The sequence below is a fragment of the Macrosteles quadrilineatus genome, unplaced genomic scaffold, assembly GCF_028750875.1.
Source record: "Macrosteles quadrilineatus isolate MER2022 unplaced genomic scaffold, UCM_ALF_1.0 Scaffold_9__3_contigs__length_116548681, whole genome shotgun sequence".
Taxonomy (NCBI): Eukaryota; Metazoa; Arthropoda; class Insecta; order Hemiptera; family Cicadellidae; genus Macrosteles; species Macrosteles quadrilineatus.
In genome coordinates this window covers 106,730,108-106,754,032 of record NW_026542602.1, presented here as the reverse complement: position 1 = coordinate 106,754,032, position 23,925 = coordinate 106,730,108, and the positions used below count along the sequence as shown (strand labels likewise).

Sequence of the window (23,925 nt, the reverse complement as noted above, 5' to 3'; positions counted from 1 at the left end):
AACGACAAACTACAGTACAAGTCACACTTCATATTCAATAGCATTTTAAATCAGAAAAGGAACAAGAAGCCAGGAGTACAAAGTTCAACTGATAACGCCACCACACCGGGCTCTGACATAGAAATCTTCCAGTCGGTTTTTGCTCGGAATGGGAACATGTCACCCGTTAGTACGACAGGCCTGTTCGGTTTTTGTAAAATATTTTAAATGTATATTATTGTTCGTATGTGTTACGTGTTTAAACTTCAACGACGCTACTTCAGCCGAGTTTGTGTTTTTGTAGTCTGACGATGGCATTGTAATGCCGAAACGGCCATAACATAGTTACACCATAAGAATTTGAGCTGCAGTGACGAAGGTAAAGCCTATTTTTAGTAACAACTTTTCCTGCGATTTTTTAATTTTAGGAATTGTGAAAATCACGGATCACTAAATAGACAATGCTTCTACTCACCCTTGGTCATAGAGAGAGCAGTAAGGTGCTGCGATGCCCCGTAGGAAGGTCCAGATATCCTGGTAGCTCCAATCCAACAGAGGGTTGACTCTCATCACCTGGGTCCAGTCAGGGTCTGTCATCTGAAAGTACGTCATCTCATAGTGAAAAAGTTACTATGTTGTAGAATGGGCAAAATGTCTTGTACAGTTGAACCTTTTTAGTAAGAACCTCAGTAAAATTAATTCCTCGATGAAAACATTTTTTTTTTAATCCCCTTGAAACTGTCATAATGGTCAACGCTAAAAACATCTCTATGCAACATAGTAATTAGGTTAAAAACCTCCATAAGACAAATTTGTTTGTGACATGGGCTAAGACTGATTGACCTCTATACAACGAATATTCTACCTCTACAAGACGGAATCAACCTCTATAAGACGAATTTCTCATGATCTTAACCTTCATAGTACATAGTTTTCAAAACAAACAGAAGCTTGTCTCAACATGAAACCCCCACATTCCCTCTTCCTTCCACAGTCATTGTTTGGCACGTGCCGAAAACCTCCATAAGAGGAATAAAGGCTGTATTAAACCTCAATAAGACGAACCTTTTATTAAGAATACATCGATAACACAAATTTTTCCCCTACCCCTTGAAATTCGTCTTATAGAGGTTCAACTGTACTGTAAATCATGTAAATAGTTTCCTATTTGACACAGCTCTCACTGTAAGACCTAGAATGTATTGTTGACTTTGGCCGCTTAAGCCTACAAATGAAGTTGTTTGCATACTTAAACACACATTTTATTATAACTTTACTGAAATTAGGAGAAAAGTTTATATATCTTCTAAATTTTCAATTATACAGTACCGAGTCATTTATCACACTGAAAAAGTACTTGACCTCTATGACTAAATCCTTCAATTTGGCAACACAAGTAACATTCTTCCTTTAGCTATCAAAAATTGGTTTTGTATAGGATGAAAATATGTTTTTTAAGTGTTTTAGTTATGAATCTTGAGTGGCCTGATTGTTCATGTGCATATGGATCATACAGTCATTGATGATGTATGTTAAAGAATGGATAAAGCGACTGAAGCATACTCTGAGATAAGTATGAATGAAAAATGAGAGTGAGATTTGAAAGATAAATTTTAATTGTTGATGCAATTTTATGATTGCTGTGTTTTCACAGTAGGATTGCGGCGATTCTTTAAAATCCAGAGAAAAGTAGGCCACATTCTTTTTGTAGTATCCTAAAAAACCTACATTTATTCATAGGCTTACCTGAAAATCATTTAGGTCTTTGGAGTATGGGTCAGTGCGTCTAGTTCCAAGGAAAATTGCTTTAAGAGAATTTTTTTCTTTCACTAGGACTTTTAAAGCTGACTTGATGGGTCCAGGTAGTGTAGTTAATCTGATTTGATACCTGTTACACATCAAACAAAGAATCTAATTATTAAAAAGCTTATGCTCGACAAACCAACAGCAAATAGTTTAGCAGGTAAGTTAAATACCATAGTATAGGCCTATTGTTCATTGATTTAAAAATATTATTTAATGTTGTTTCCTAAACTCCCCTCACAAAGGATAAGATTTAAAGTTCACAGCTCAATTTTAAAAATAAAACCTCACTAATACTAAAAAAAACTCAAAGGAAATTGGTAGGCTGAAATTTAGTTAATGGCTCAAAAATATGATTTATTGTTGAATTATGTATACAATTTATTGAATTTGAAATATTAAGTAGCCTTTGAAACCAACTATATTAGAACAGATTTCAGTGTTCTTAATAATAGAGTTGAGGAAGGAAAATTCTAGCTTCCTTACTTCAATTGATGACTAAAAAAAATATTGTAACATAAAAGAAACAGTAAACTAAATACTATGGAAAAATGTCTAGCAAAAAAATACATATATTACTGGTTGATGTTTTCTGATTTACTAAAATAGGCCTAGACCACACCAAAATGAATAGACAAAAATAGCAAAAGCGTTTGAAACTGATATTGAATTATACTGGCATTTGTTGTGCGTAGGATCAAATCTTATTTAATGTTTAATCTGTACCTTAATTCTCTGTGCATAAACCTACATAAACATATTGTTTATGTAAAATGTTATTTAATGAGTTTATTTATTGATTAGAAATATCTACTTTAGTACTATTTTGCGTAGTTGTTCACCTGTCAACAGTGTCTTTAATGAAATGCTCCACTTCTGGGAAGGGATTGGCGGGATGGAAGTAGACAGCTTCCAAAGGTTCTGAGATGTTCTTGTAATCCTTGACTGCCAAAACAATGTGCAGCAGCACGGTGCAATCTTTGCCTCCGTTGAAACTAACGCTTACTCCACTGGGCGAGTAGGTGTCGAACGCTTCCTCCACCAGCTTTGAGCAAATATAAAATTATGTACCTTTATTTGTAATTAATTATCAGTGTTGTAATATGATCGTACGGTTGTATACAATTTTCTCAATAACTGATAATATGCCAGAAAAATTTATTTAGCTTTTGATACCAGCAACAAACTATAGGTTATTAAAATTATATACAGAAAAGTGGTATCTGTTAATTAATTTTGGCCTAGTTTAAATTGTAGCAGAGACGTAAGTCCTGTCACTATGAAGCTAATTCTAGGTGTCATTTACAATAGAGCTGATTTGTTTTGGTCGTTGAGACGAGCTATGTAACATATTAGTGTTCATAAAGTGCAATCATTAACTGTACGGCTCTTTGTCTGTTTCAGGCCAACAATCATATAGGTACCATAAATGATCAACAGCAATGTTTTCAAAACTAGACCGGCAGCTTGTAAGTAGATAGTATTAAAGCAAACAATACTTGCCTGGCTAATGTTTGTAATAATTTACTGTTGCAAATCAGTATCTCTTTTGTATCAAAACATGTCATTAAATTTTTTGAATAGAACTTCACAAATTCTAGCTATCAAGTTTTTAAAGATAAACAAAAGGTTTGACAAAAAAGTAGAAAAGGAATCAACAGACCTTATTGACATTAGAAATACTTCAACCAAGGTTAATGTCTCAGGGGATAATACTGGAATAAGCTGTATGAGGATATTCTCTCTTTGTTTGATAATTCAAAACACAGATGGAAGGCTAGTGCAGCAGGCAGGTGTTATATTGATCACACCTGCAACTACTACAGGCCACCTGTCATTGTTACCATGGTTACGTGAAAACAATGTCATGTTGCCATGGTTATGTGAAAACAACATTTTTAACAATGTTATACTGTAATTCCAATATTTTACCAATATATAAAACTCTATGTTATGACTCCTCTCAAACACTTTTTGAATTATTTCATTTTGTTTTTGTAGTTTGTTTGGGGGATTTTAAAATAATTACGCCATTGAACCTTAATTTTTTATTGTGAAGTTACTAACATAATAGTTTTTGTTTCATACTTATAAAATAAATATTTAACTTTGGCCATTTTTAAAAATCTTTATAGTCACACAAATGGGAGTGCAGTGCAAATGGAAAATGGCTGTGCTGTTGTAGCCTACTAATCTGCCCCGGCAGATGTAGGGTAGATTCCAGTGATTGTTTAAGAGTCTAACAATGCCAGAGGTTTTAGTGACAGAATTTCCATAAAAGCGAACTTTTGGTAAAATTTTTTGAAACTGTCTTTTAAGGCTGTAGACAGGTGAAAAATAAAACAGAACTTTTGATAGTATTTCAAAGTAAAAAAACAGTTCACTCTAAATTACTTTAAAAAATGCAAGGCCACATTCTTGCCATTTTGACCTTTATCACTTAATAAAAAATAATATTTTATATATCATGATATATTGATTTGCATTTTAATTGTCATTCTAGGCCGTATAGCCGTATTCGTATTGTCAAATGAAGTAGATAATGAAAAAATAAATATTACCTGTTCAGTTAGTCTACAGTTACCCATAAAAATCGTACTTGGGCATTTTTTGAAAAATCTATTACCAAATTATTTTTAAAACTTTAAATAGTTATGTGACCTTTTCAGAATGCATTATAAAAATCAAACTGAATATAATCACACACCATTTAGAATAAAGTAAAATATAGTAGGTTACTAAAATTAATTGGTTGGAGCTTACAGCCACGGAACATTACCTTGATAGATTTGTTGAGAGTAGCAGCCAGTCGTGTGTCAGCGGTGGTCTGAAGGAACTTGTATACTGGGTGACTCATGGTAGGATTCTGTAGACAAGGAGCCAACCACTTGGGCGAGATGAGACTTTTGAAGTAATCCTCTGCCGCCTTGATTTTGTCCACGGACAACGCCTCTATCGTAATCTGAGTCTTGTACTTAGTCCCATCCCCCACCACTGGGTATGAACCAAACACACAATCTGTCATCTCTGTTACCGTTTTGTTTAAAGCATTAACAACTATCTCTTCTTCGACTGACAAGTAAATCCTACCAGTGTAAAAAGAACAGCCCTGACTTTGGAAATGCTCTTTTTCCAGTGACGAAAACAGACTTTGCATGTACTGGGGGACTCCGGGAAAGATAAAAACATTTGCGATGTTGACGACAGGGAATTGGGTAACAAGTTGAGATTCCTTATCAATAAAAAACGGAGTTTCTGATTTCCCCCAGACTATTTTAGCAGTTTTTGGTACAGTTGACAGTGCGCGAACACTTTCAGAGGAGTTCTGATCTAAAATTCTGTTCCAAAATGCTTCCAGTAAGCTGTTGCACGCTACATCAGTTTGGAATCCCGCAGCGATTCCTCTATATGTAACGTCATCATGGGTCGGTCCGATTCCACCAGTTGTCAACACAATGTCATACCTTTTTGAAAAATCCTTTACGGTTTCAGCTATATCGTCAATGTTATCTTCCACCACTGATATTCTTGCCACTTTTGTCCCGATTGCTCGCAAGCGTTTACACATAAAGAATGAATTTATATCATGAACTTGTCCTTTCAAAATTTCATCTCCCACCACGATTATTCCTGCAGTTTTACCTGTTACGGATGCCATGCTCGAACCTGCATTAGTAAACACTCCTAATTCCTCCAATTCCCTACATACACTAGCAAAAATGTTTAATGAGAGCATATTCCGGGTAAACAATGCAAAAAGTAAAAAATCTTGATCAACTCAAAACAGCATCAATTATGGTTAAATACCTCATTTGATAACCCATGATAACTTATCTAGTTAATTTAAAGTTTTTTTTCGGTTAAGATTGCCCTACAAATTATATTGCGATCTATACATTTGTGTATATATATTACATCTCTCACACAACAAAAACACAGCAATCAAATTAGGAGATATTAAATTCAAATTAAAAACAAATTAAACTGTAATTTACATAAAACCCCTTTGTCAAATGGAATTATTGTTATTATAAGATTCTAAGTATTTCAAATAAATGAGAATCAATAAAAAATAAAAATAGGTTTATTACGGACAAATGTACAATTTTTGTTTAGACTTCCATTTTGCCTAATTTGTCCAAGGCTTCTGCTGAGCTTTCCTCAGTTTTGTTGAACTTTTCGATTCTGCTCTTTAAGTCTTCCTTGGGTGGAAGGGAAGGTTTATTTTCTTGTTTCTGGGGCTGGGCTTGTCTAACTGTCTCTTGAAGCTCATTGAGAAGCTGATCCATTTCAACGGTTTTTTGTTTTGTCACTTCTGTCAGCTGTGAACAATTACATTTTGTCTTGAAAGGTCATCTTCATTAACCGAAGTAAAAAAATACGGGAGTGTTGAATAAGATACCTACTTTTTTCAACTGTGTGGAGACAGCTTTTGCCTTGTTCTTGGCTTTGAGGCTCCTTGCGCCAGCAACTTTGAATACATTTTTGCCTCCTTTCTGCTTTCCTCCTTTTCCCATTTTGACTTAGGGACCTACGGCAGAAATCCAGGAAAGTTATTTAAGCAATAACAATTTAGTTTCAGCAAAAAAAATCTTTTTGATTCTTTACAAATGATTATAAAGTATTATGTACAAATTTACATGGCATGTATGAATGAAACTAACATTGATTTTATTTTGATCTCTTGTAAAGTTTGCCAGTTTCTTCAGAATCTAACATTCTTTTCTTGTCAAGTAAAATATTCTCATTCAGTTGGAAAGAAACCCTCATCATTTCTTTATTTGGAGCAACATTTCGTACAAATGTAATTTCATCCAGACTCTCTGTGATGGAGCAATTCAACTCACTTTCAACTAGTTCTTTAGCCATCTCTTTATAATTGTCGACTCCCTTGACAAAACAGTATACGTGAGTTAAGGGAAGGTATTTCACACTGGCTAAATCATCTGCAGAAAATAAGTTCCTGAAACATGGAAGAAAAGTGTGAGCGAGAGCAGGCAAGTTCATCACTATGTGAGATTTCACATTTCCTTTCTCTTGTAAAATGTGTTGCTTTATATCCTCTTTGATGAAATCTGCACCGTCTTTGTTGAAAGCTTTAAAGTTATTTCCAACTTTGTTGATTTTTGCATTGTGTTGCAGCCACTTGAAAGACTCCGGATTGAGATCATTAGCTAGAACTGTACATTTTTTCTTAGCCGCTGGGATTGAAAATGGCCCTACTCCTGCAAATACATCATAGAGTACACTTCCTGGCTCTAACCTATTTACTATCCTCTGATGCTCTGTGGACAGTCGAGAGTTCCAGTAAACAGATGAAAAATCAAACTTAAAAGTTACATAATTTTCCTTGACTTCAGTGACAAAATTTGGTTCTCCAGCTAAAACCTCCATTTTGAAGACTCTGAAAGTATTTTCAATGTTGTCTACTTTGTTTACAACTGTTCGTACTCGTTTGAGCTTGTCAAGAAGAACCTCTCCGATGACGTACTTGTAATCTAGAAGGTGTTCCTTGAGATTCACATGGACTATATGTCCCACCATGGAATATCCAGAGAAATTGTTATCAACTCCCTCTGAGAGTGGCAACACTGCTTTAAGAATGTCGTCTGCAGTCCAGTTATCATATGACAAATTCAACGAACATGTCTTGAAATTTGACTCAGTAACCTCAAATTGTTCGAGCTTTTCTCGATGAGGCGGTTGTATGTCAGTAAAGCAAGATACTAGTTTGGGATTAAGAATTACTTCTTTCATCTCATTGGTTGTGTCTCCTTCGAATGGTCTGATTGGCCCGAGAGCGCGCAACCGTAGCAAATATTGTTTAAAAATATCTTTCAAGGGTACGACCGACTTGGTCTTGACTAGAAGGCTCGGAACTGTAATTGTGCTGTTAAAAAGAGACCGATCGAGTTTTGTCATACCTCTAACTGACGGTGGGGGAACAAGCTCTGCCATTTTAACAAAATAAGGACGGCTTAGTACAGGAGAATAATTAGGCCCAGTATTGAAAAAAATGTACCCAGTTAGTAGACAATTCCACCTCACTAATGTCTTTGGTCCATTCATTTGGAGCAGTTTGAACAGTATCAACTTAAAAAACCATGGTTGAACAATGTCTTAGTGCAGTAATACACATTTCTGCTCCCACGTTGATAACTAAATCCCTGAAATAAATGTATGTTTCACTAACTATCAGCGTTCAATACAAAAAATTAGAAACAATTCTTTTGCACATAACTGCGTAGTTAGGGGCTCTAATTTTGTAACTTTCAACACTTTTTTATATAGGCTACCCTAGACTGAGGACTTAATTTAATGTGATGCTGTTTAAAGAAATGAAAAATTGGGCCAAACTTACCAGCAAGTAACAAACTTTAGGTGTTGGGTTTTTAACCTATTTAAAAAATTTAGAATATGCCTATTATATTCTCTTTGATATACCTAATAGGCCTAAATATGTATTTGATTAATTCTGTTCTAGACCTATATGGTAAATAAACTAACACTACGGATAAGTTATACTTAAAAAAAATGACATACTATTCATATAGGCCTATATATATTTATTTATTCACGGATTCACCATTTTTGCCACTAGAACAATACCTACTGCAAGAATTTCTCAGACCAACTAATAAAAAAATAGGTAAAAAAACTAACAAACCTAGACAGCTAACTATAACAAATTAAACTAATGAATCTAAAAGTTGGCCAAGACTAACATATTCCTACCTCATTATTTTTTTAACTTTAGCTTCAGCTACACACAGTTCAGGCACAATAATAAGACGGAAACTAGCTATCAACTTTCAGATTAGATAATCCCTTTTTTATGATTTCAAGAGAAATTTATTGATTTGAAAACATTTTATTTCTGATAAATGATTTTTTAGATTTAGCTTAAACAATAAATTATCAAGTAAACATCAGAACGGATGGCACAGTGCCGGTCGCTATCAGATTATTCAACTGACGTGCTACTTAAACGATGATGAGTTGAATAAATAGAACATTAGGTTAGGTAAAAATTATTTTTTTAAATGTTTAATCAGGTACGTTAATAAATAAAGTAACTGGACTTAAACTGAGTAGGTTGTAAGTCTATAAAGAGGCCTAGGCCTGGTTATTTGCTAAAACATAAGAAATTTAGAACAAGTAACTTAGTCTTAGGCGCTTGATTTATAAATTTAAAATCTATTATCTATATAATTTTTAAACACAATTAATTTTTATCCTGAATGTTACACTTCAACTGATAGTTTGCTCACGTTATGATATGTTGCGCGTGAACGTAATAAAAAAATTATTGTAGGGCATTACTAATTTTTTTAAGCTCAATTTCAAGACCATAAAATTTATAAAAAGCAAATAGTAGCCTATTAGGCCTAGGCTAGCAGTAATTTTCCTACAATAAATAAACTACAAAACCCAGTAGGCCTAACATAAATATGAAATAGTTCTAGAGGTAAATTATTGGCTTAATTTTATTCAACCATCAGCGATGCATAAACAACAGACAGACAGTCTAATCCCTACTTGCGTTAGATAGTGCGGTAATTATATCGATCACAGATGTTACGTTAAAATAGTATTTTTTACACTATTTTGATGCTAAATAATGTCCTGAAATCAAAAATGACTGCGGTTTTCAACGGAAAAGTCAAATAAACATGGAAAATCAGAAAAAAAGATGTAAATCTTTTTGTATCAAAACACACATTTAAGGTAGGCCTACAGTAATTAAATTGTGCAGAATTTTATGCTGAATATGAATATGTAATTTTTTTTCAAACTATTAATATTAATATAAACACGCTACCATCGAAAAAGTGGGTGAAACGGCTAGGGTTATAAACAAAAATACCCCCGGCTCAACAAACCTGCAGACTAAGTGAATTTCAATTTGTCTGAATGGATATTTACTACAATATTTCCATAAACAAGACATATTGTCCATTTGAATAGCATTACATTTAACGAGTACCGTACTTAAGGTTTGCTACTACAGGGAGATTTGTGTTAGGCTATAGCCTATGTTATTGTTCTTTAATATTGATTTTGTAATTATTGAAATCATCTGTTATAGTTAGTTTTTTTTGTTTATAGGCCTACTGAACTTAGAATTCAGTTTAACCTTTATTCCTAAATAAAAGTTGTTACTGTAATACGTTGTAAAACTTCATTATTTGACATGGTGGCAGCGGTTTTGTTTTTTAAAATGCCAAGAAACTATAAACCATCCATAAGTAAGTCAAACCAATCACCAGAAACACTAAATGTTATTTTTTTTTTAAAGAGGTTGGCGGCCTTGCATTCACCCGTCCACATAGACTAAGCGCCCGTGCGTGGATCGTTTACAGCAAGGCAAGGAGTGAGCCGGTACAGTACAAAGGTAAACTGTACTCATAAAATGTTATCGGCAGTGACCAGGATCCGAACCCACGACATCGCTGCCTTGGGCCCGAAGTCCGCGACACTACCGACTGAGCCACCGACTCACTAACTAAGACTGCAAAATAGGACGTCGTAAGTCATGTTTCAGCCTCCTGAACCTTTTGATTCCAAACATTCAGAGTTATGGGAAAAGTGGTTTAAGCGATTTGAAAGGTATAGAATTGCATCAGGACTAAACAATGAACTTGAAGTAAAACAAGTAGGCCTAAGTTACTTGATTTACTGTATGGGGCCTGATTCTGAGGACATACTATCAAAAGCACACCTCTCAAAAGATGACAAGGCCTCATATGAACCTGTAAAAGAAGCCTTTGATAACATATTTACTGGGAAAAGAAACGTCATATACAAACAAAGTCTAATTCAAGATCACAACATCCAAAAGAATTATTTGATACATTTCTAGATAGCGGACATAAGTTCAATGGCCGAACACTGTTCATTCAAGATAGAGCCTTAAAGCAGAACTAATACGTCATAGAATTGTAGTGGGTATAACAGACAAACGTTCGTCGGTCCAATTGCAAGAAGATTCAAATCTTACACTGAAAAAACAGTTCAAAAATGCAAACAAAAAGCAGCAAACAAGCAGCCAAACTAGGAATGATAAGCCAAGGAAAACATGCAGAAGTTGACCGAATCAAATCAGAGACCTTTGTTTTTACGTTGTTGCAGGTTTAAATGAACCTTTACTTAGAATTCCTGTGATTCAATCTTTAAAGCTTATAACCCTCAGAAAACCTGATACTGCAGGTCTTAACTCAATTACCTTAGACTCTGTATTAACTAGCCACCCTGATCTTTTCATTGGTTTGGGTAGCATTCCAGGAGAATATAAAACTGAATTGAAAAAATTACTCAACCGTACTCGGTTGGTGCTCCAAGAAACATATCAATTCTACGTTCAAAAGTGGAGACAGAATTGAACAGAATGTTGGACTTAGGAGTAAAAAAGTAGAGTCTCAAACTGACTGGCGTGCACCAATAGTACCAGTACTCAAGCCCAATGGTAGTTTACGTTTTTGTGTCGATTATGATTATGTATACTGAACTTAATAGGATTAAAAAAAAAAAACACAGATGTAAAAGAAACACTCAAGGACAAATTGGACGCTCTAAATTATTTTCTAAACTAGATGCCCAGTCAGGGTTTTGGCTGATTATAATCTGACACAGCTAAACTAACTTCTTTCATTACTTCATTCGGAAGATTATTTTCAAAAGATTACCCTTTGGCATTACACGCGCTCCAGATTTCTTCACTACACAGATATTTATTTTAAATGGTAGTCCTGATAATCGATGGGGTAATTGTCACATGGATGACATACTTATACATGGCCAAATGCAAGAGGAACATGATTACAGGCACTTAAGTATTAGATCGCTTGAAAAAAGCAAAGATTGTACTGAACAAAGAAAAATGTTCTATTTCTCAAACATCTGTGTGAAGTTTCTTGGAAACCTGATAGACTGCGATGGTATCAAGATCGATCGTATGAGAGCACTCAAAGAACTTCCCCTTCCTAAAGATATTGCGGGAGTTTGACGTATAAATGGTATGTTGAATCAACTGAAGAAGTTCATTCCAAACTTGCTGATAAAAAAAGCTGATAAAACTTAATTCTGTGACCTCACTAGAAATAGCAAATTTTTTTGGACAAGTAAACATCAAGAAGCCCTTTCAGACATTATATAGGCCGTTAAAGAATCAATATCTTTAACAAAGTCGGATGTAAATGCTGAAGCTATTGTTATAGCCGATTCATCAGCAAATGGATTGGGTGCAATGTTACTTCTGGTTGAAGATAAATCTCCCAAAGTAGTGATTGCTTCAAGGACCTTACAGGATTAGGATTGTGAAAGACAATCTGCTCAGATAGAAAAGGAGGCTCTTGCATGTGCATGGGTCGCAGAAAAGTTTTCTATGGAAAAAAATTTAGAATCCTAACAGACCACAAACCATTAGTTTCGCTCCTAGGAAGCAAAGACTTAAACACATACCAGCTAGGATTCAGAGATTCAAAATGTGATTGATGATACCGTATTTGACTATACTCCATTGAACACATTCCCGGAAAAGAAATGTTTACTACAGCAGATACATTAAGCCGAGCGCCGATTCCAGACTCTACAGATGAATTCACAAGCTTCTTAAATGAATGTGTGTGTCTTATTGTCGCCGAGGCTTCCTGTAGACACCATGCCTGAAAAACTCGCTTAAACATCGTGACAGGACAGTTTCCTATAGGTCTACTAGATACCTCACCAAGATTACTAGACACCACGCCCATATTACTAGACACCATTAACATTACTAGACATCATTACCTAAAAACCTAACCTAACCGTAATCTGAGCATGGTGTCTAGTAATCTGGGTTATGGTGTCTTGGATCTGGGTTTGGTGACTAGTAATCTATGTGTGGTGTCTAGTTAGTTGGGCTTGGTGTCAAGTAATCTGGGGGTGGTGTCTAGTAATCTTGGTGAGATGTCTAGTATTGTAAACTGTCCTGTCACGATGTTTAACTTAAGCGAGTTTTTCAGAGATGGTGGTCTAGTAATCTAGACGTGGTGTCTACAGGAAGTCTCGGCGACAAAAAAAAAACATTTGTGAAAGTTGTAGTGTTGGTGTCTAGGAACAGTTTAGAAAACATCTTATAGGACGTTTTGGATGAGTTGGGAAAGTGAATAATAACCAAAGCGGTCATGCTTAACCCTTGAAGATAACCAGACATTTAATCCACCTTTTCAATAATAAACTTAGTGCGTTTAATATTTACCGCATGAAAGGAATAATTAAGTTACACAGCCTGATTCAGCCTAGAATTCCGCACATTTAAAATACCTTGAATGTGGTTTTTGGTATGAAAAGATTTGACGTGGTTTTTCCAATTTTTCTGTGTTTAGGTTATAAGGCTATTTGACTTTTCCAGGGAAAACGAAAATCATTTTTGAATACAGTTTGATAATTAGCATCATAGTACCGGTACCAGTATTGTAAAAATTAAAAATACTATTTAACCTGACATCTGTGGTCAAAATAATTAGCCTACCACCTGTCAATTGATTCATCTGAAAGAGCCATAGCCATCAAATATGATCCGGCTTGATGCTTTGAGCTGCATCACAGTCTGAAGTAAGTTAGGCCTACCTACATAATTTATCTTAGCATAACTTAGTCCTACAGTATAAAATCCAGTGAAATAACTAATTTTGTCCAACAAGTTTCCTACTGAACCTTGAACTAGGCCTAATAACTTAGGTAACTCAAAGCCTTCTTTAACTTGATGAAGGTAGGTGTATGGCTCTGGGGAGTGGGATTTTTGAACGATATTTATCCAAACGCCCTTCGCCCTTTTAACTACGTTCATTAAACGGTGTAGACTAGGGAATAAAAAGGAACTTGAGAGTGTTATCAAGTATGCACATTTTGAGTATCATACCTTAACAGTAAACAAGGAGTAGGCCTACGGTAAAACAGGTAGCACTAAAATATTTCACTGTTGCTAATATCACACACGGATAAAATGGTGTTTAGTCTATAAAACAATGCACAATATTCCGAACAATCCGAACAAACAAAATTAACTAGGTAATAACTTAGTTTATCGTAGAAAACCGCAAATAGCAAAACTAGGCCAATCCACGGAGATGATCCGGTATTACTATTTACTACTGTAGTATTAGTGTATTGTTGGTTTACCAGGTTTGGTTTAGGTAAACACAAAACAAATGAATTGCCCACAGCCCAAAAATTACCAACCAAATGATGAAGGAAAACTCGAAGACTTTTAAGGTTAGATTTAGATTATGACTTTATGGAATGGTTCGCTCTCGCTGTGGAGTTGTGGTGTTGTGGACGCTGTGGTTGGTTGTACCACATGGACATTATACAATTAATTGTTTTTGACAGAGAGAAAAAGGAACACCTTTTACCTTTTCACAACAACCTATAATCATTGGTTATACATATACAAAATACCTGAAAACGTATGACGAAATTTCGGGTTAAAAGACAAAATTAGATTTTATAGTACGTAATTGTCGTCTCACCTGAAATTCTGTCACACCTTAAATTTGTCCAGATAGCTTAGCCTACTATGAGATAGTCCAGGACTCTAACGTGTTCGTTAATTAATTATCGTTCGAGTTTATTGGCTCAGAATATTAATTACAACAATAATGCTTACAATGTTAAGCTTACTAGTGCTCATCATAGCCACTCGAAAAATATGTAAAGTTAAATTTAGAATTTTGAATAACCTATCAAAATGCGAATAAGCCTAATTAATTGGAAACTTAACTAAAACGTGATTCGGTCGTTGTACTTGGTAATCACCAAAGTATACGTGTCGGGAAAATTAGACTCGGTCGATCACCAGAGTCGATACGGGGTTTCTTGAATCAAATTTACGTAGGACGGTCCGGGGAACGGAATAAGTACTACGGATATCGTTCTGGCAACTTAAATGATTTCCGCAGCTGGTTAAAGACAAAAGGGCAGTGTGCTCGTGCGTGACAAAACGTGCGGGGTGCGCGTGACTGCGGCACAAAAAAACAAAACTAATAAAATCTCTCTAAATATTAGATTAAACAAAAATAAAATCGGTAGCACACTAACCTGATGCTTTAGGATTCTACCAGGAACGGGGGAAATCTTTAATTGACCAGAATTTCGTAAGTTACGACTGTTGGATTTATCTCCAAACAGCTGGCGTACTGACGGTTCGGTAGCGGGTGGACAACGGTATTTACTCAGGGGAGGTATAGAAGAGGCTACGAAGACAGCTGAGGGCTTCTTATTAGCTGAGGGAACGCCATTACCGTAACAAATCGATAGCCAGCCATCGGCTTCGGTGGTCTAATGGATAGCGTGGCGGGCTGATATACTGCAGGTCCCAGGTTCGAATCCCGCCGGTAGCATTTACTTTTTGTTCAAGATTTTTTTATTTTCAGCAAGTTTGGTTGGTTTGGTTTGGTTATTACAGTTTAATTTTATTATTAAGTCATTATAAAATTTTAATTGAGCAATTTCTAGTTTTATTTTATAAACAGAATTATTTTTCCGATTACTATAAACTTTTGTTATATTATTTCTTTATCAGCAAGTTTGGTTAGTTCGGTTAGGTTATGATAGTTAAATTTTATAATTAAAAATTAATAAAATTGAATTTTAGGCATTTATAATTTTATTTTATGAACAGAACTATTTTTGCGATTAGTAAACCTTCATTGCCAAAGTGCTCTCTACTACAGCGCTGTTCACGGAGGAATTTTGAACTAAATGCCTCATTTGTACCTCCCCTAAGTCAGACCCGTGGCCGTGGACAACTGACCGTGAGGTCTGGCTCTTCTGGTCCTTCTTCGCCATCGCCCCTGGCGGCGGGGTAGGTAACTAGCGTCATCCCCTCTACGATGACGTAGGACCCTTGCCCCTGCGATGCCGCCGACAACGCGGGCGCGGCTTACCCCGAACGTAGAAAATTATAATACTTAAAATGAAACTTTTAAAAATCGGGTTTTTACCCCTTGACGGGTTTTGGGTCGTTACAAACGTCTTATAGCCATGGTGGAAGGAATCTTATAGCACTTGTAATAATATAGTTACACTACACTTAAACGGGTCGCCGGAATTTTATCCCCCTGGAATTTTACCCCCTGGGCAAAGCTGACGTCACTATGACGAAGTAACCTGAGCGGCCAAAAGTTTGTTCGCGGCCGGAATTTTACCCCCGCGGATTTGGAAGTCTAATGAAAATTGTCAGAGCGTGATTAATTAGATTAGCGATGAAAACCGGAATTTTCCCCCCTGTCCATATAACTAGCGTTTAGACAACTGAAGATGTACGGGCCGGATTTTTACCCCCGGATTTTTACCCCCCGGAATTTTACCCCCGGGGTTTTCCCCCGGATTTTTACCCCCCGGCCAATTTTAGAAATTGAATGATTGATTTTCTTATTTCTGTTTTTAATTAATTGTAAACATTTCATTATTTAGTAGCCTATCTTTATTTATTTTGTAATCTCAACTAAGTAAACAGAATTCGCTGTTTTATTTTGATCATATTAACCGCGACAGTTGGCTTCAAAGATCGAATCCTGATACTCGAATCTCAAAATTAAAATTAATAAGCTGTTCGATTAGTTAATGTTACAAATAAATTAATAATAAAATGTTTAATATTAAATTAAAACTGAATGATTAAAATTAATCATTCACACTAATTTATATATCTGGCAAGGGGGTAAAATTCCGGGGGTAAAAATCCGGGGGGTAAAATTCCGGGGGTAAAAATCCGGGCCGTACATTCTAGGTTTTTATAATTTGAAGTGTTCTGATTAAATTCACAACCGTGAAAATATATGTTTAATTCCGCGTTTAATTCATCAAGCTGATGTCGCGAAACTCAAAAGTTCGCGGCCGGAATTTTACCCCCTGGTTTGTGACGTCACGTTTGCCCAGGTGGTAAAATTCCAGGGGGATAAAAATCTGCTACCCCACTTATACTGTTTACTCCACAGTCCACAAGACGGTAAATATATATATATATAAGATGGCAAGTGGTATAAAATACTCAATAAATCATATAAACTAAATGAAAATGTTTTATCTTGTTTCCTCGCAATCGAAAGCAGGCTTATATTATATGCAGCCTCGTTGTGCACTCAATATTAATTTGACGATTCTGTGGTTTTCATTGGTATTTTGTAGGTTTTATGTTAGTTTTTAAGGGTTTTGTTTTATTTTGGTGGAGTTTTTCATTTTGGTTTTTGTTTTTTGTAGTGGATTGGTCTTATAGACAGGATTTAGTAGGGTAGGATTCTAGGGCCTTGATGGGTATGTTGTGACTTGTGAGAAGGGTTGGGTTGTTGGAAGGCGCTGTAAAGCATTTCTATCCCGAAAAGGAGGCCCACGGATGAAGAACCCAAGGATTGGAATGAATTTATGTGTGTGTTTGGTTATTGTTTTTGGTTTAAATTATTATCTTTATGTAGGCCTATATGAGGAAATCTAAGGTCCGTGAAGTTGGTGTACCCATATTAGCGTATCCACTTTTATTCATACCAATCGTTAGTTCATCGTTAGTTCTCGATAGTTCCCAAATTTTTTCGTTAGTTCTCAAAAAATAAAAAAGAGTTATAGCCGATAATAAGGGGGAACGCTAACTTCACACTTCCGGTTTCTAGCACGCGCCGTTTTCTGATGAGAAATGTTAACATCTATATATCAATCGTTAGTTCTTCGTTATTCCTCGATAGTTCTCCAATATTTTCATTAGTTCTCAAAAAATAAAAAAGTTATGAGGCATACAAAGTGGGTAAGCTAACTTCACAATTTTAGAATTTCCAGCGGGCACCGTTTTCTGACTAAAAATGCTTATATCTGTATACCAATCGTTAATTCTTCGTTAGTTCTCGATAGTTCTAGATAGTAATATATTGACATGTCATGAAAATATTTATTTACTGTTGATTCTAACATATAATTTAAGACACAGAATCACAGAAACCGATTAAATCTACGACACAACTGAATCAAAGAATTGGTTATACACCACTACATGATGTTTTTGAATATGGACTATAGCCTACTCTATACAAAATATTCCATTACAATTTTACAAATAAAAAATGAAAAAGTAAGAAATCAATTCCATGTTTTAATACTATTTTTTTTTACTCACGGAAAAGACATAATGTAACAGACATCAGTATCGCCCAGAAAATCATTCCTAAAATGAAATTTGTTTTCCCCCAGTGATTCTCAAAGCTGCAGCCTGAAAAGATACGAGATGTAGTAATTTAAATATTACCTATTTACCTGCTTATGTTCAGGAGTTCAGCGATCAAATATTTGCATTATTATCAATCCTGCAGACATTATTTTAACAACTGAACAAATGAGATTGCTTACCACCAGCCCATGCTAAATATAAAACCTTATGTGGGTACCAGTAGGCTATAACATTCTGTACAGCCTTTCTCTGATAAATAGTCCCAGAGTTAGATTCTTAGACTGCTCTAAAAAAAATTGTCCTTCTAGCCTGAGTGTTTGTATGATGAGAGTGATAATGGGTGTCTCAGGACTTATGTTTTACAAAAAACAGTTAAAACCCGAAATAATTCTTTGGAAATGTTGTTCAGATCAATTTGTTTAAGATAATTAAACAGTTATTTTTATTAATATAACTAATAATTTAAGTGATGAGTATTTTTGGGTGGCATCTGTTTCTAAGAACAATCATAACAGATAACAACTTAATTTTAAACTGTCCTTAGAAGCTGAACTTAAGTGAGACTTTCCTTCAATGCCATTTAATTATCCTATCCTCACAGTGAGTAAACCTTTGACACAGCAAAAAAGCATTTGTGTCAACCACTTAAAATATACACCCGTCCATAAAAATCAAATGACATGGAAATTTAAATCCAAAAAATTAAAAAAATATGAAGTAGCATTGGTGCTAAAAATATTCCTAGTTTTATTACAGAACAGACATACACCCAGAATTTGTACAGACTACAGACACGATTCTCTGATCAAAAGATAGAGATAAAATAATCATTGCTAAGAACCATATCATATGTTACATGATACAAGGTTCTGTTTGTCAAATTGTGTTGCAAGTTATTTAAAGGTAACCAGAGACTAAAAACAACCGTAAGAAAACAAAAATTTTATTTTTTAACTTTGTGCAAAATGCATTAAATATAACATTGCCAAGATGATAAAATATATTAATAAATAACCTGGTATGAACAATAACAATACTTAACAATTACCTTATCTGAACTAACCTCAACATAACAAGTTCAATATAACAACAAAATGTTAGAAAAAATACAAAATTATTATTTAAAAGTGGAAATTATCCAATAACCTAGGGAATGCTTGTACAATGTAAATATTGCGCAATATTAGGCTATCAACTATCTACAAGTTCATAATAAAATAGACACGAATCATATAGTTTGCTCCAAACCGCTGCATATACAAAGCGTTTTAATATCATTTTCTTCATCGAAAAAATTATTTGTTTGAAAATCATTCAGGTGAAAAGAATTAGTGATGTAGAAGAATAACAATATTTATTCCAGTGCATACTAGTTAATAAAATAGAAAAAATGTTAGGTTCCAAAACAAATCTTTGATGAAAGACGTTAAAGGTTTGATTAAAGGATCAATAAGGAGTTGCATTATAAGATTGTTATAAGGCAAGACAAATGTTAAGTTTATAATATCTTCATTAAAACCCATTTTCAAAGAAAATAGAATCGATATAAAGCAAGTTAAAATACATTTGGGAATGTGTACAGAGGTGGTTTAGTAAAAAGTAATGGATTTTTGTTAAGGTTTTGTTTGCAAAGAAATGAAAAAGCTTTTTGCAGTTTTTAGCTTGACTCTATCATCTACCTGATTAAAATAAAGGATGGTAACATTATGTTAGTATCAATGATTTGATAATGAATACTCTGAAACACATTTTACTTAACATTAGTTAGTTAACATATTGATTTAAAATAAAATAACAATAGGCCTACAAATATAGGTATGCTTAATTTTTAAGCTTAGCTTTCTTCCTTTGTTAAAATAGTTTTATGTAAAATATATAAGTTCTATCGTTCTATGTGAGTGAAAATTTAAAAACGTACGTTTTCATGTCCCTGGCCTTTTACTTCGTAGATACTGGATTTATAGTTTATTATTATGTGTTTTAATATTTTTTGGGACGGGGGCAACATGTTACACACATTTATTTGGTTTTAAATAGGTTCTAGGTATTTTTTTCGTATTTTTAAAGTCTCGAAATTCACGACCATGACGTGTCCCTAGGGTACATTTTCCAAATTTCACGCTGTTTTTAGACTAATTATTCATGCCGAAATATATAAAGCCATATTTTTATGTCATCAATGGTTATTAAACTTACAAAAAAGGAGCATATTATAATTTTATTGTCATTGCAGACTGACTACCATGACAAAATAAGTCTGTCCCTCGATTTGGCGTCACGACCATTAAATACTTAACAATAATAATAACCAGAGAACCCGCAATACAAACTCAGATAACAAAAAAGATAATCAATAAAGATTATAAGATAATAATAAGATAATAAAATGTTAAAGGGAAAAATTTTCAACTTTGGAGCACGACAGTGGCAAGCCTGGCGTCGATGGAGTCAGTTGGTTTTAGAGACTAGTTCGGGGTGTACGTCAGGATTGTAGTGCCGGTCGTTTTGAGTTGAAAGGAGGAATTACAAGATTAATAAAGGAAAGATTGTGTTTTTTGTAATTTTGGTGTGTCCATGACCGTACGTAGTCATTCAATGAAGTAGACATGGTGTTAATTTTTGTTTATAAGACATTTCAATTGCTAGATTAACCTAGAAGTCCACTTTGTATCCTCGAACATGAGGTGCAGGGCTACCGCCAGAACAGAGCCAAATAACACGTAATTTCACGACCAAAGTTTCACGACCATCGCGGTTTTTTTCACGACCAATCCAGCCTTATGGATTATAGTGTGTTTGGTCGTGACAATAACTTTAATATAATTGTAAATTGATCAGTTTAGTTCAATTGAAACACATAGTTTTATTATAACTAACAGTCTAATTGAAGGATTGTTTAGAAAGATTTTGATTATTCCAGAGAATTCACGACCGTACCGCTTGTCCCTGACCATCACGTTTATGATTTCTATCATAACAATTTCAAAAATTAAAATATCGTCATATTTCAATGTTTTATACACAAAAGAAGCACACCTCTATAAAAACATAACGATTTTTCGGGTCTCAGGTAAGTTTTTTCGGAGTTATACAAACTTAAAAAGATTTTATTGGTTTTTTTCTATTTTTTGAGTTTTTTTTATTTTTTTCTAGAAAGACCAAATATACCAAAAGCTCAATGACCTTTTTATTGTATAATGGTCATAAAAGTAAATTAGTTTATAGCAAAACATAGTTATAAAAATAATATTAACTATTTTTAATATTCATTTAAACGTCCGTTATGGTTGTGACAGGATTTTGTGTTTTTCTACGAAAGATGCTCTTTAAAAAGAAAATTACCAAAGATATTGCGTTACCATGGACATTTTATGAAACTTCAAATGTTAATGAAATAAAAAAAATAATAAATATTTTAAAAAAGGGGGAAAAAATTTGCAAAGTGCTTTTCCTGAAAACGTACGTTTTTAAATTTTCACTCATGTATAAAATATATTTTGGTCATGTTTTATATAACCCATACACATCCATGGTGATTTCATGGTATTTCAGGTTTGTAACACTTACTTATGAATTAAAACCTTAAAAATAAAAATAAAATTACCAAGAAGACAAATTTGTAACTAGGCATTAACAATGTAAAAATAGTTAATCAGTAGTTAAAAATAACAACCGAGCTGAGTTGTCATATAATTAAGAATATGCATTTTACTGAAATGGATTGGAAAACTAACTAAACTACTTTTTGAAAAAAAATTCAATTCTCTTAGAAAAAGTAGACAAATTTGTTATACAATCATAACTTTACTAGAAGGCATGTGTTAAAAAATACGAAGACGATTAAATTAAGACAAATTGTATAATAATAGGTTTAACAAGCAACATATTAAAACAGTTTCCATATTAAGTACTCAATCTCATTTCTTCACATTTATTATCAATCAGCCTTTAATACGATATAAAAATATTTTGAGTGTTTAACCATGATATGACTGGATATTAAAATAGGCCTACAATATTTCCTTAAAGCTCGACTTAGATTGTCCTTATTCAGTTTCTTGTTGGATTAGTCAAGTTTTAGATAGTTGGAAATGCTAAGTAAGACTCACACCCTGGTCAAATTGGAATAAGTTGTTTGATTATCTGGCCATTGGAAATTACATCAAATTTGAGCAATCTTTATGCAAATAACATCCAAATAATGTCCGCCTGTTTGATTTTTCCTTTATGCATTACTAGCGCTATATTATATAACAGCCTATTATATTGTTCAGTATATATACCTATGGGCTAGTTTCAATGATACAGTGGAGTCCCGATAATCCGAACTTCGGTAATCCGAAAGTCCGCTTAATCCGAAACCAAAAAATAAATTTTTGAATTTTTTTTTGATTTTTTTTGGATTTTTTAAAAAAAATTTTGAAAATTTTTTGAATTTTTTTTGAAAACTTTTGAAATTTTTTTGAAAACTTTTGAAATTTTTTTGAAATTATTTAGGAATTTTTTTTAATTTTTTTTTATTAAACTTTTAACACAGTTAGCTGTACCTCGTCAAAGTATTCTGTAGCAGCCGGGCAAGATAGACTTTTTTGTTGAGTATTTAGTAAATATTTCATCATTTTTGTTATTAACATTTTTCATTTTCGTCCAGGGTTCCAATCCCCCCAAATCACAAATGGATTTTATGAAGTGATAATGCTGCAGCCACTAGGTCAAGGCCACACTAAAAAAACAGGCCGTAATGCTCGTCAAGCATGACGTCACGATAGAAGACGGCAATGACGTAGTTTTGCCGTTTGTGATCAGCTGCTTGTTTTAATCTTTCATTGGAAAATAAATAAATAAGTACTTATACGTCATAGCCGTCTTCTATCGTGACGTCATGCTTGACAAGCATTACGGCCTGTTTTTTTAGTGTGGCCTTGACTAGGTCTAAGTAATCTAAAAAACAATCCCAAAAAATTTCAAAAAATAAAAAAAAATTTCAAAAGTTTTAAAAAAGTAAAAAATTGTTTTTCAAAAATTTCAAAAAAGAAAAAAAAAACAAAAAACCGTTTAATCCGAAATATTTGGTAATCCGAAATGGGCCCGGTCCCAACCATTTCGGACTAACGGGACTCTACTGTACCATGATAAACTTATGGGAATTATGAAATTGTACTCTAACTGTGTATTATGTTTAATATCTCTATTCTATGGTGATGCTGTTTATTACAGAAAATATGTAATTTCATAACTTCAACAATAATTGGTAACACTAGCTAGTTTGTGGCTGTTTTAAAGAAGTTCTAGTCAATTTAGTAGTAAAATATGACCATCCTTGAAGTAATAAGTAAAAAACATAGTGGCTATTCGCTTAAAAAGTTATGTAAAGCAAATATTGGTTGAAATATAGTATTTACTTACATGCTGTAATCTTGTAAACCATGTTGATATTTGTAACACAACTTATAGGGAAGTTGACTCACTGAATTGAATTACGTATTTAAAGTTTAATCTTTGTTGATAATCATTTGGGTTTTCATGTCAAAGACAGCATCACAGACCATCAACAACTGTAATCTCAGTGCATTGGACCAACAATAACAACTCTGTCAAGAATTACTTCAAATTAGTTCAAGTTTAAATGTTTAATGTATGTCAAGGTTATTTAATATTTTTTGTTTACACATTTTTTTATTTATTTTTTTAAAGAGGTTGGTGGCCTCTTTTAACCTTGCATTTGCCCGTCTACATAGACTAAGCGCCCGTGCGTGGATCGTTAACAGCAAGGCAAGGAGTGAGCCGGTACAGTACAACGGTGAACTGTAGGCCTACTGATAAAATGTTATCGGCAGTGACCAGGATCCGAACCCACGACATCGCTGCCTTGGGCCCGAAGTCCGCGACGCTACCGACTGAGCCGATTTACTAAAAATTGTTTAATTCTCAACCAGATTATTGTTTCT

At 34.1% G+C, this 23,925-nt stretch overlaps 2 protein-coding genes across 7 annotated transcripts in view; both read right to left on the bottom strand.

Moving 5' to 3' along the window:
- The window catches only part of LOC129002024 (FAD synthase-like), a 26,534-nt gene extending 12,460 nt beyond the window's left edge, over positions 1–14,074 (bottom strand). Inside the window, exons 1-5 of one of the 4 annotated variants that reach the window (XM_054429517.1) lie at positions 13,685–14,074; positions 4,562–5,448; positions 2,625–2,827; positions 1,726–1,867; positions 455–576 (exon numbers count right to left, since the gene is read on the bottom strand). In XM_054429517.1, coding sequence (XP_054285492.1) covers positions 455–576; positions 1,726–1,867; positions 2,625–2,827; positions 4,562–5,440 — 1,346 coding nt within the window. In that variant the 5' untranslated portion in view covers positions 5,441–5,448; positions 13,685–14,074. Of the gene's footprint in view, positions 1–454; positions 577–1,725; positions 1,868–2,624; positions 2,828–4,561; positions 5,449–13,479; positions 13,496–13,684 lie in introns of those variants that run through there. The other 3 variants (XM_054429518.1, XM_054429519.1, XM_054429520.1) reach the window with 3 other exon arrangements.
- Positions 5,849–23,925, bottom strand: LOC129002026 (ribosomal biogenesis factor-like). Of its 3 annotated transcripts, none has more exons than XR_008491525.1 (3): positions 6,447–7,817; positions 6,189–6,313; positions 5,849–6,104 (listed from the first exon to the last, which is right to left on the bottom strand). XR_008491525.1 is itself a non-coding variant. In XM_054429522.1 (3 exons), exons 2-3 carry the CDS (start codon positions 6,297–6,299, stop codon positions 5,895–5,897), a joined length of 321 nt encoding a protein of 106 aa, XP_054285497.1. In that variant the 5' UTR covers positions 6,300–6,313; positions 23,384–23,925; the 3' UTR covers positions 5,849–5,894. The 3 variants fall into 3 exon arrangements, 2 of the variants coding, with proteins under 2 accessions (XP_054285497.1, XP_054285496.1); XM_054429522.1 differs by lacking the exon at positions 6,447–7,817 and adding an exon at positions 23,384–23,925; XM_054429521.1 differs by lacking the exon at positions 6,447–7,817 and adding an exon at positions 17,927–18,019.

Excerpts from the sequence above, each read along its gene's own strand:
- LOC129002026 (XM_054429522.1), bottom strand. The coding sequence starts at position 6,299 with ATGGGAAAAGGAGGAAAGCAGAAAGGAGGCAAAAATGTATTCAAAGTT. Across the intron at positions 6,105-6,188 it reads TCTCCACACAGTTGAAAAAA|CTGACAGAAGTGACAAAACA; the intron begins GTAGGTATCTTA and ends AATTGTTCACAG.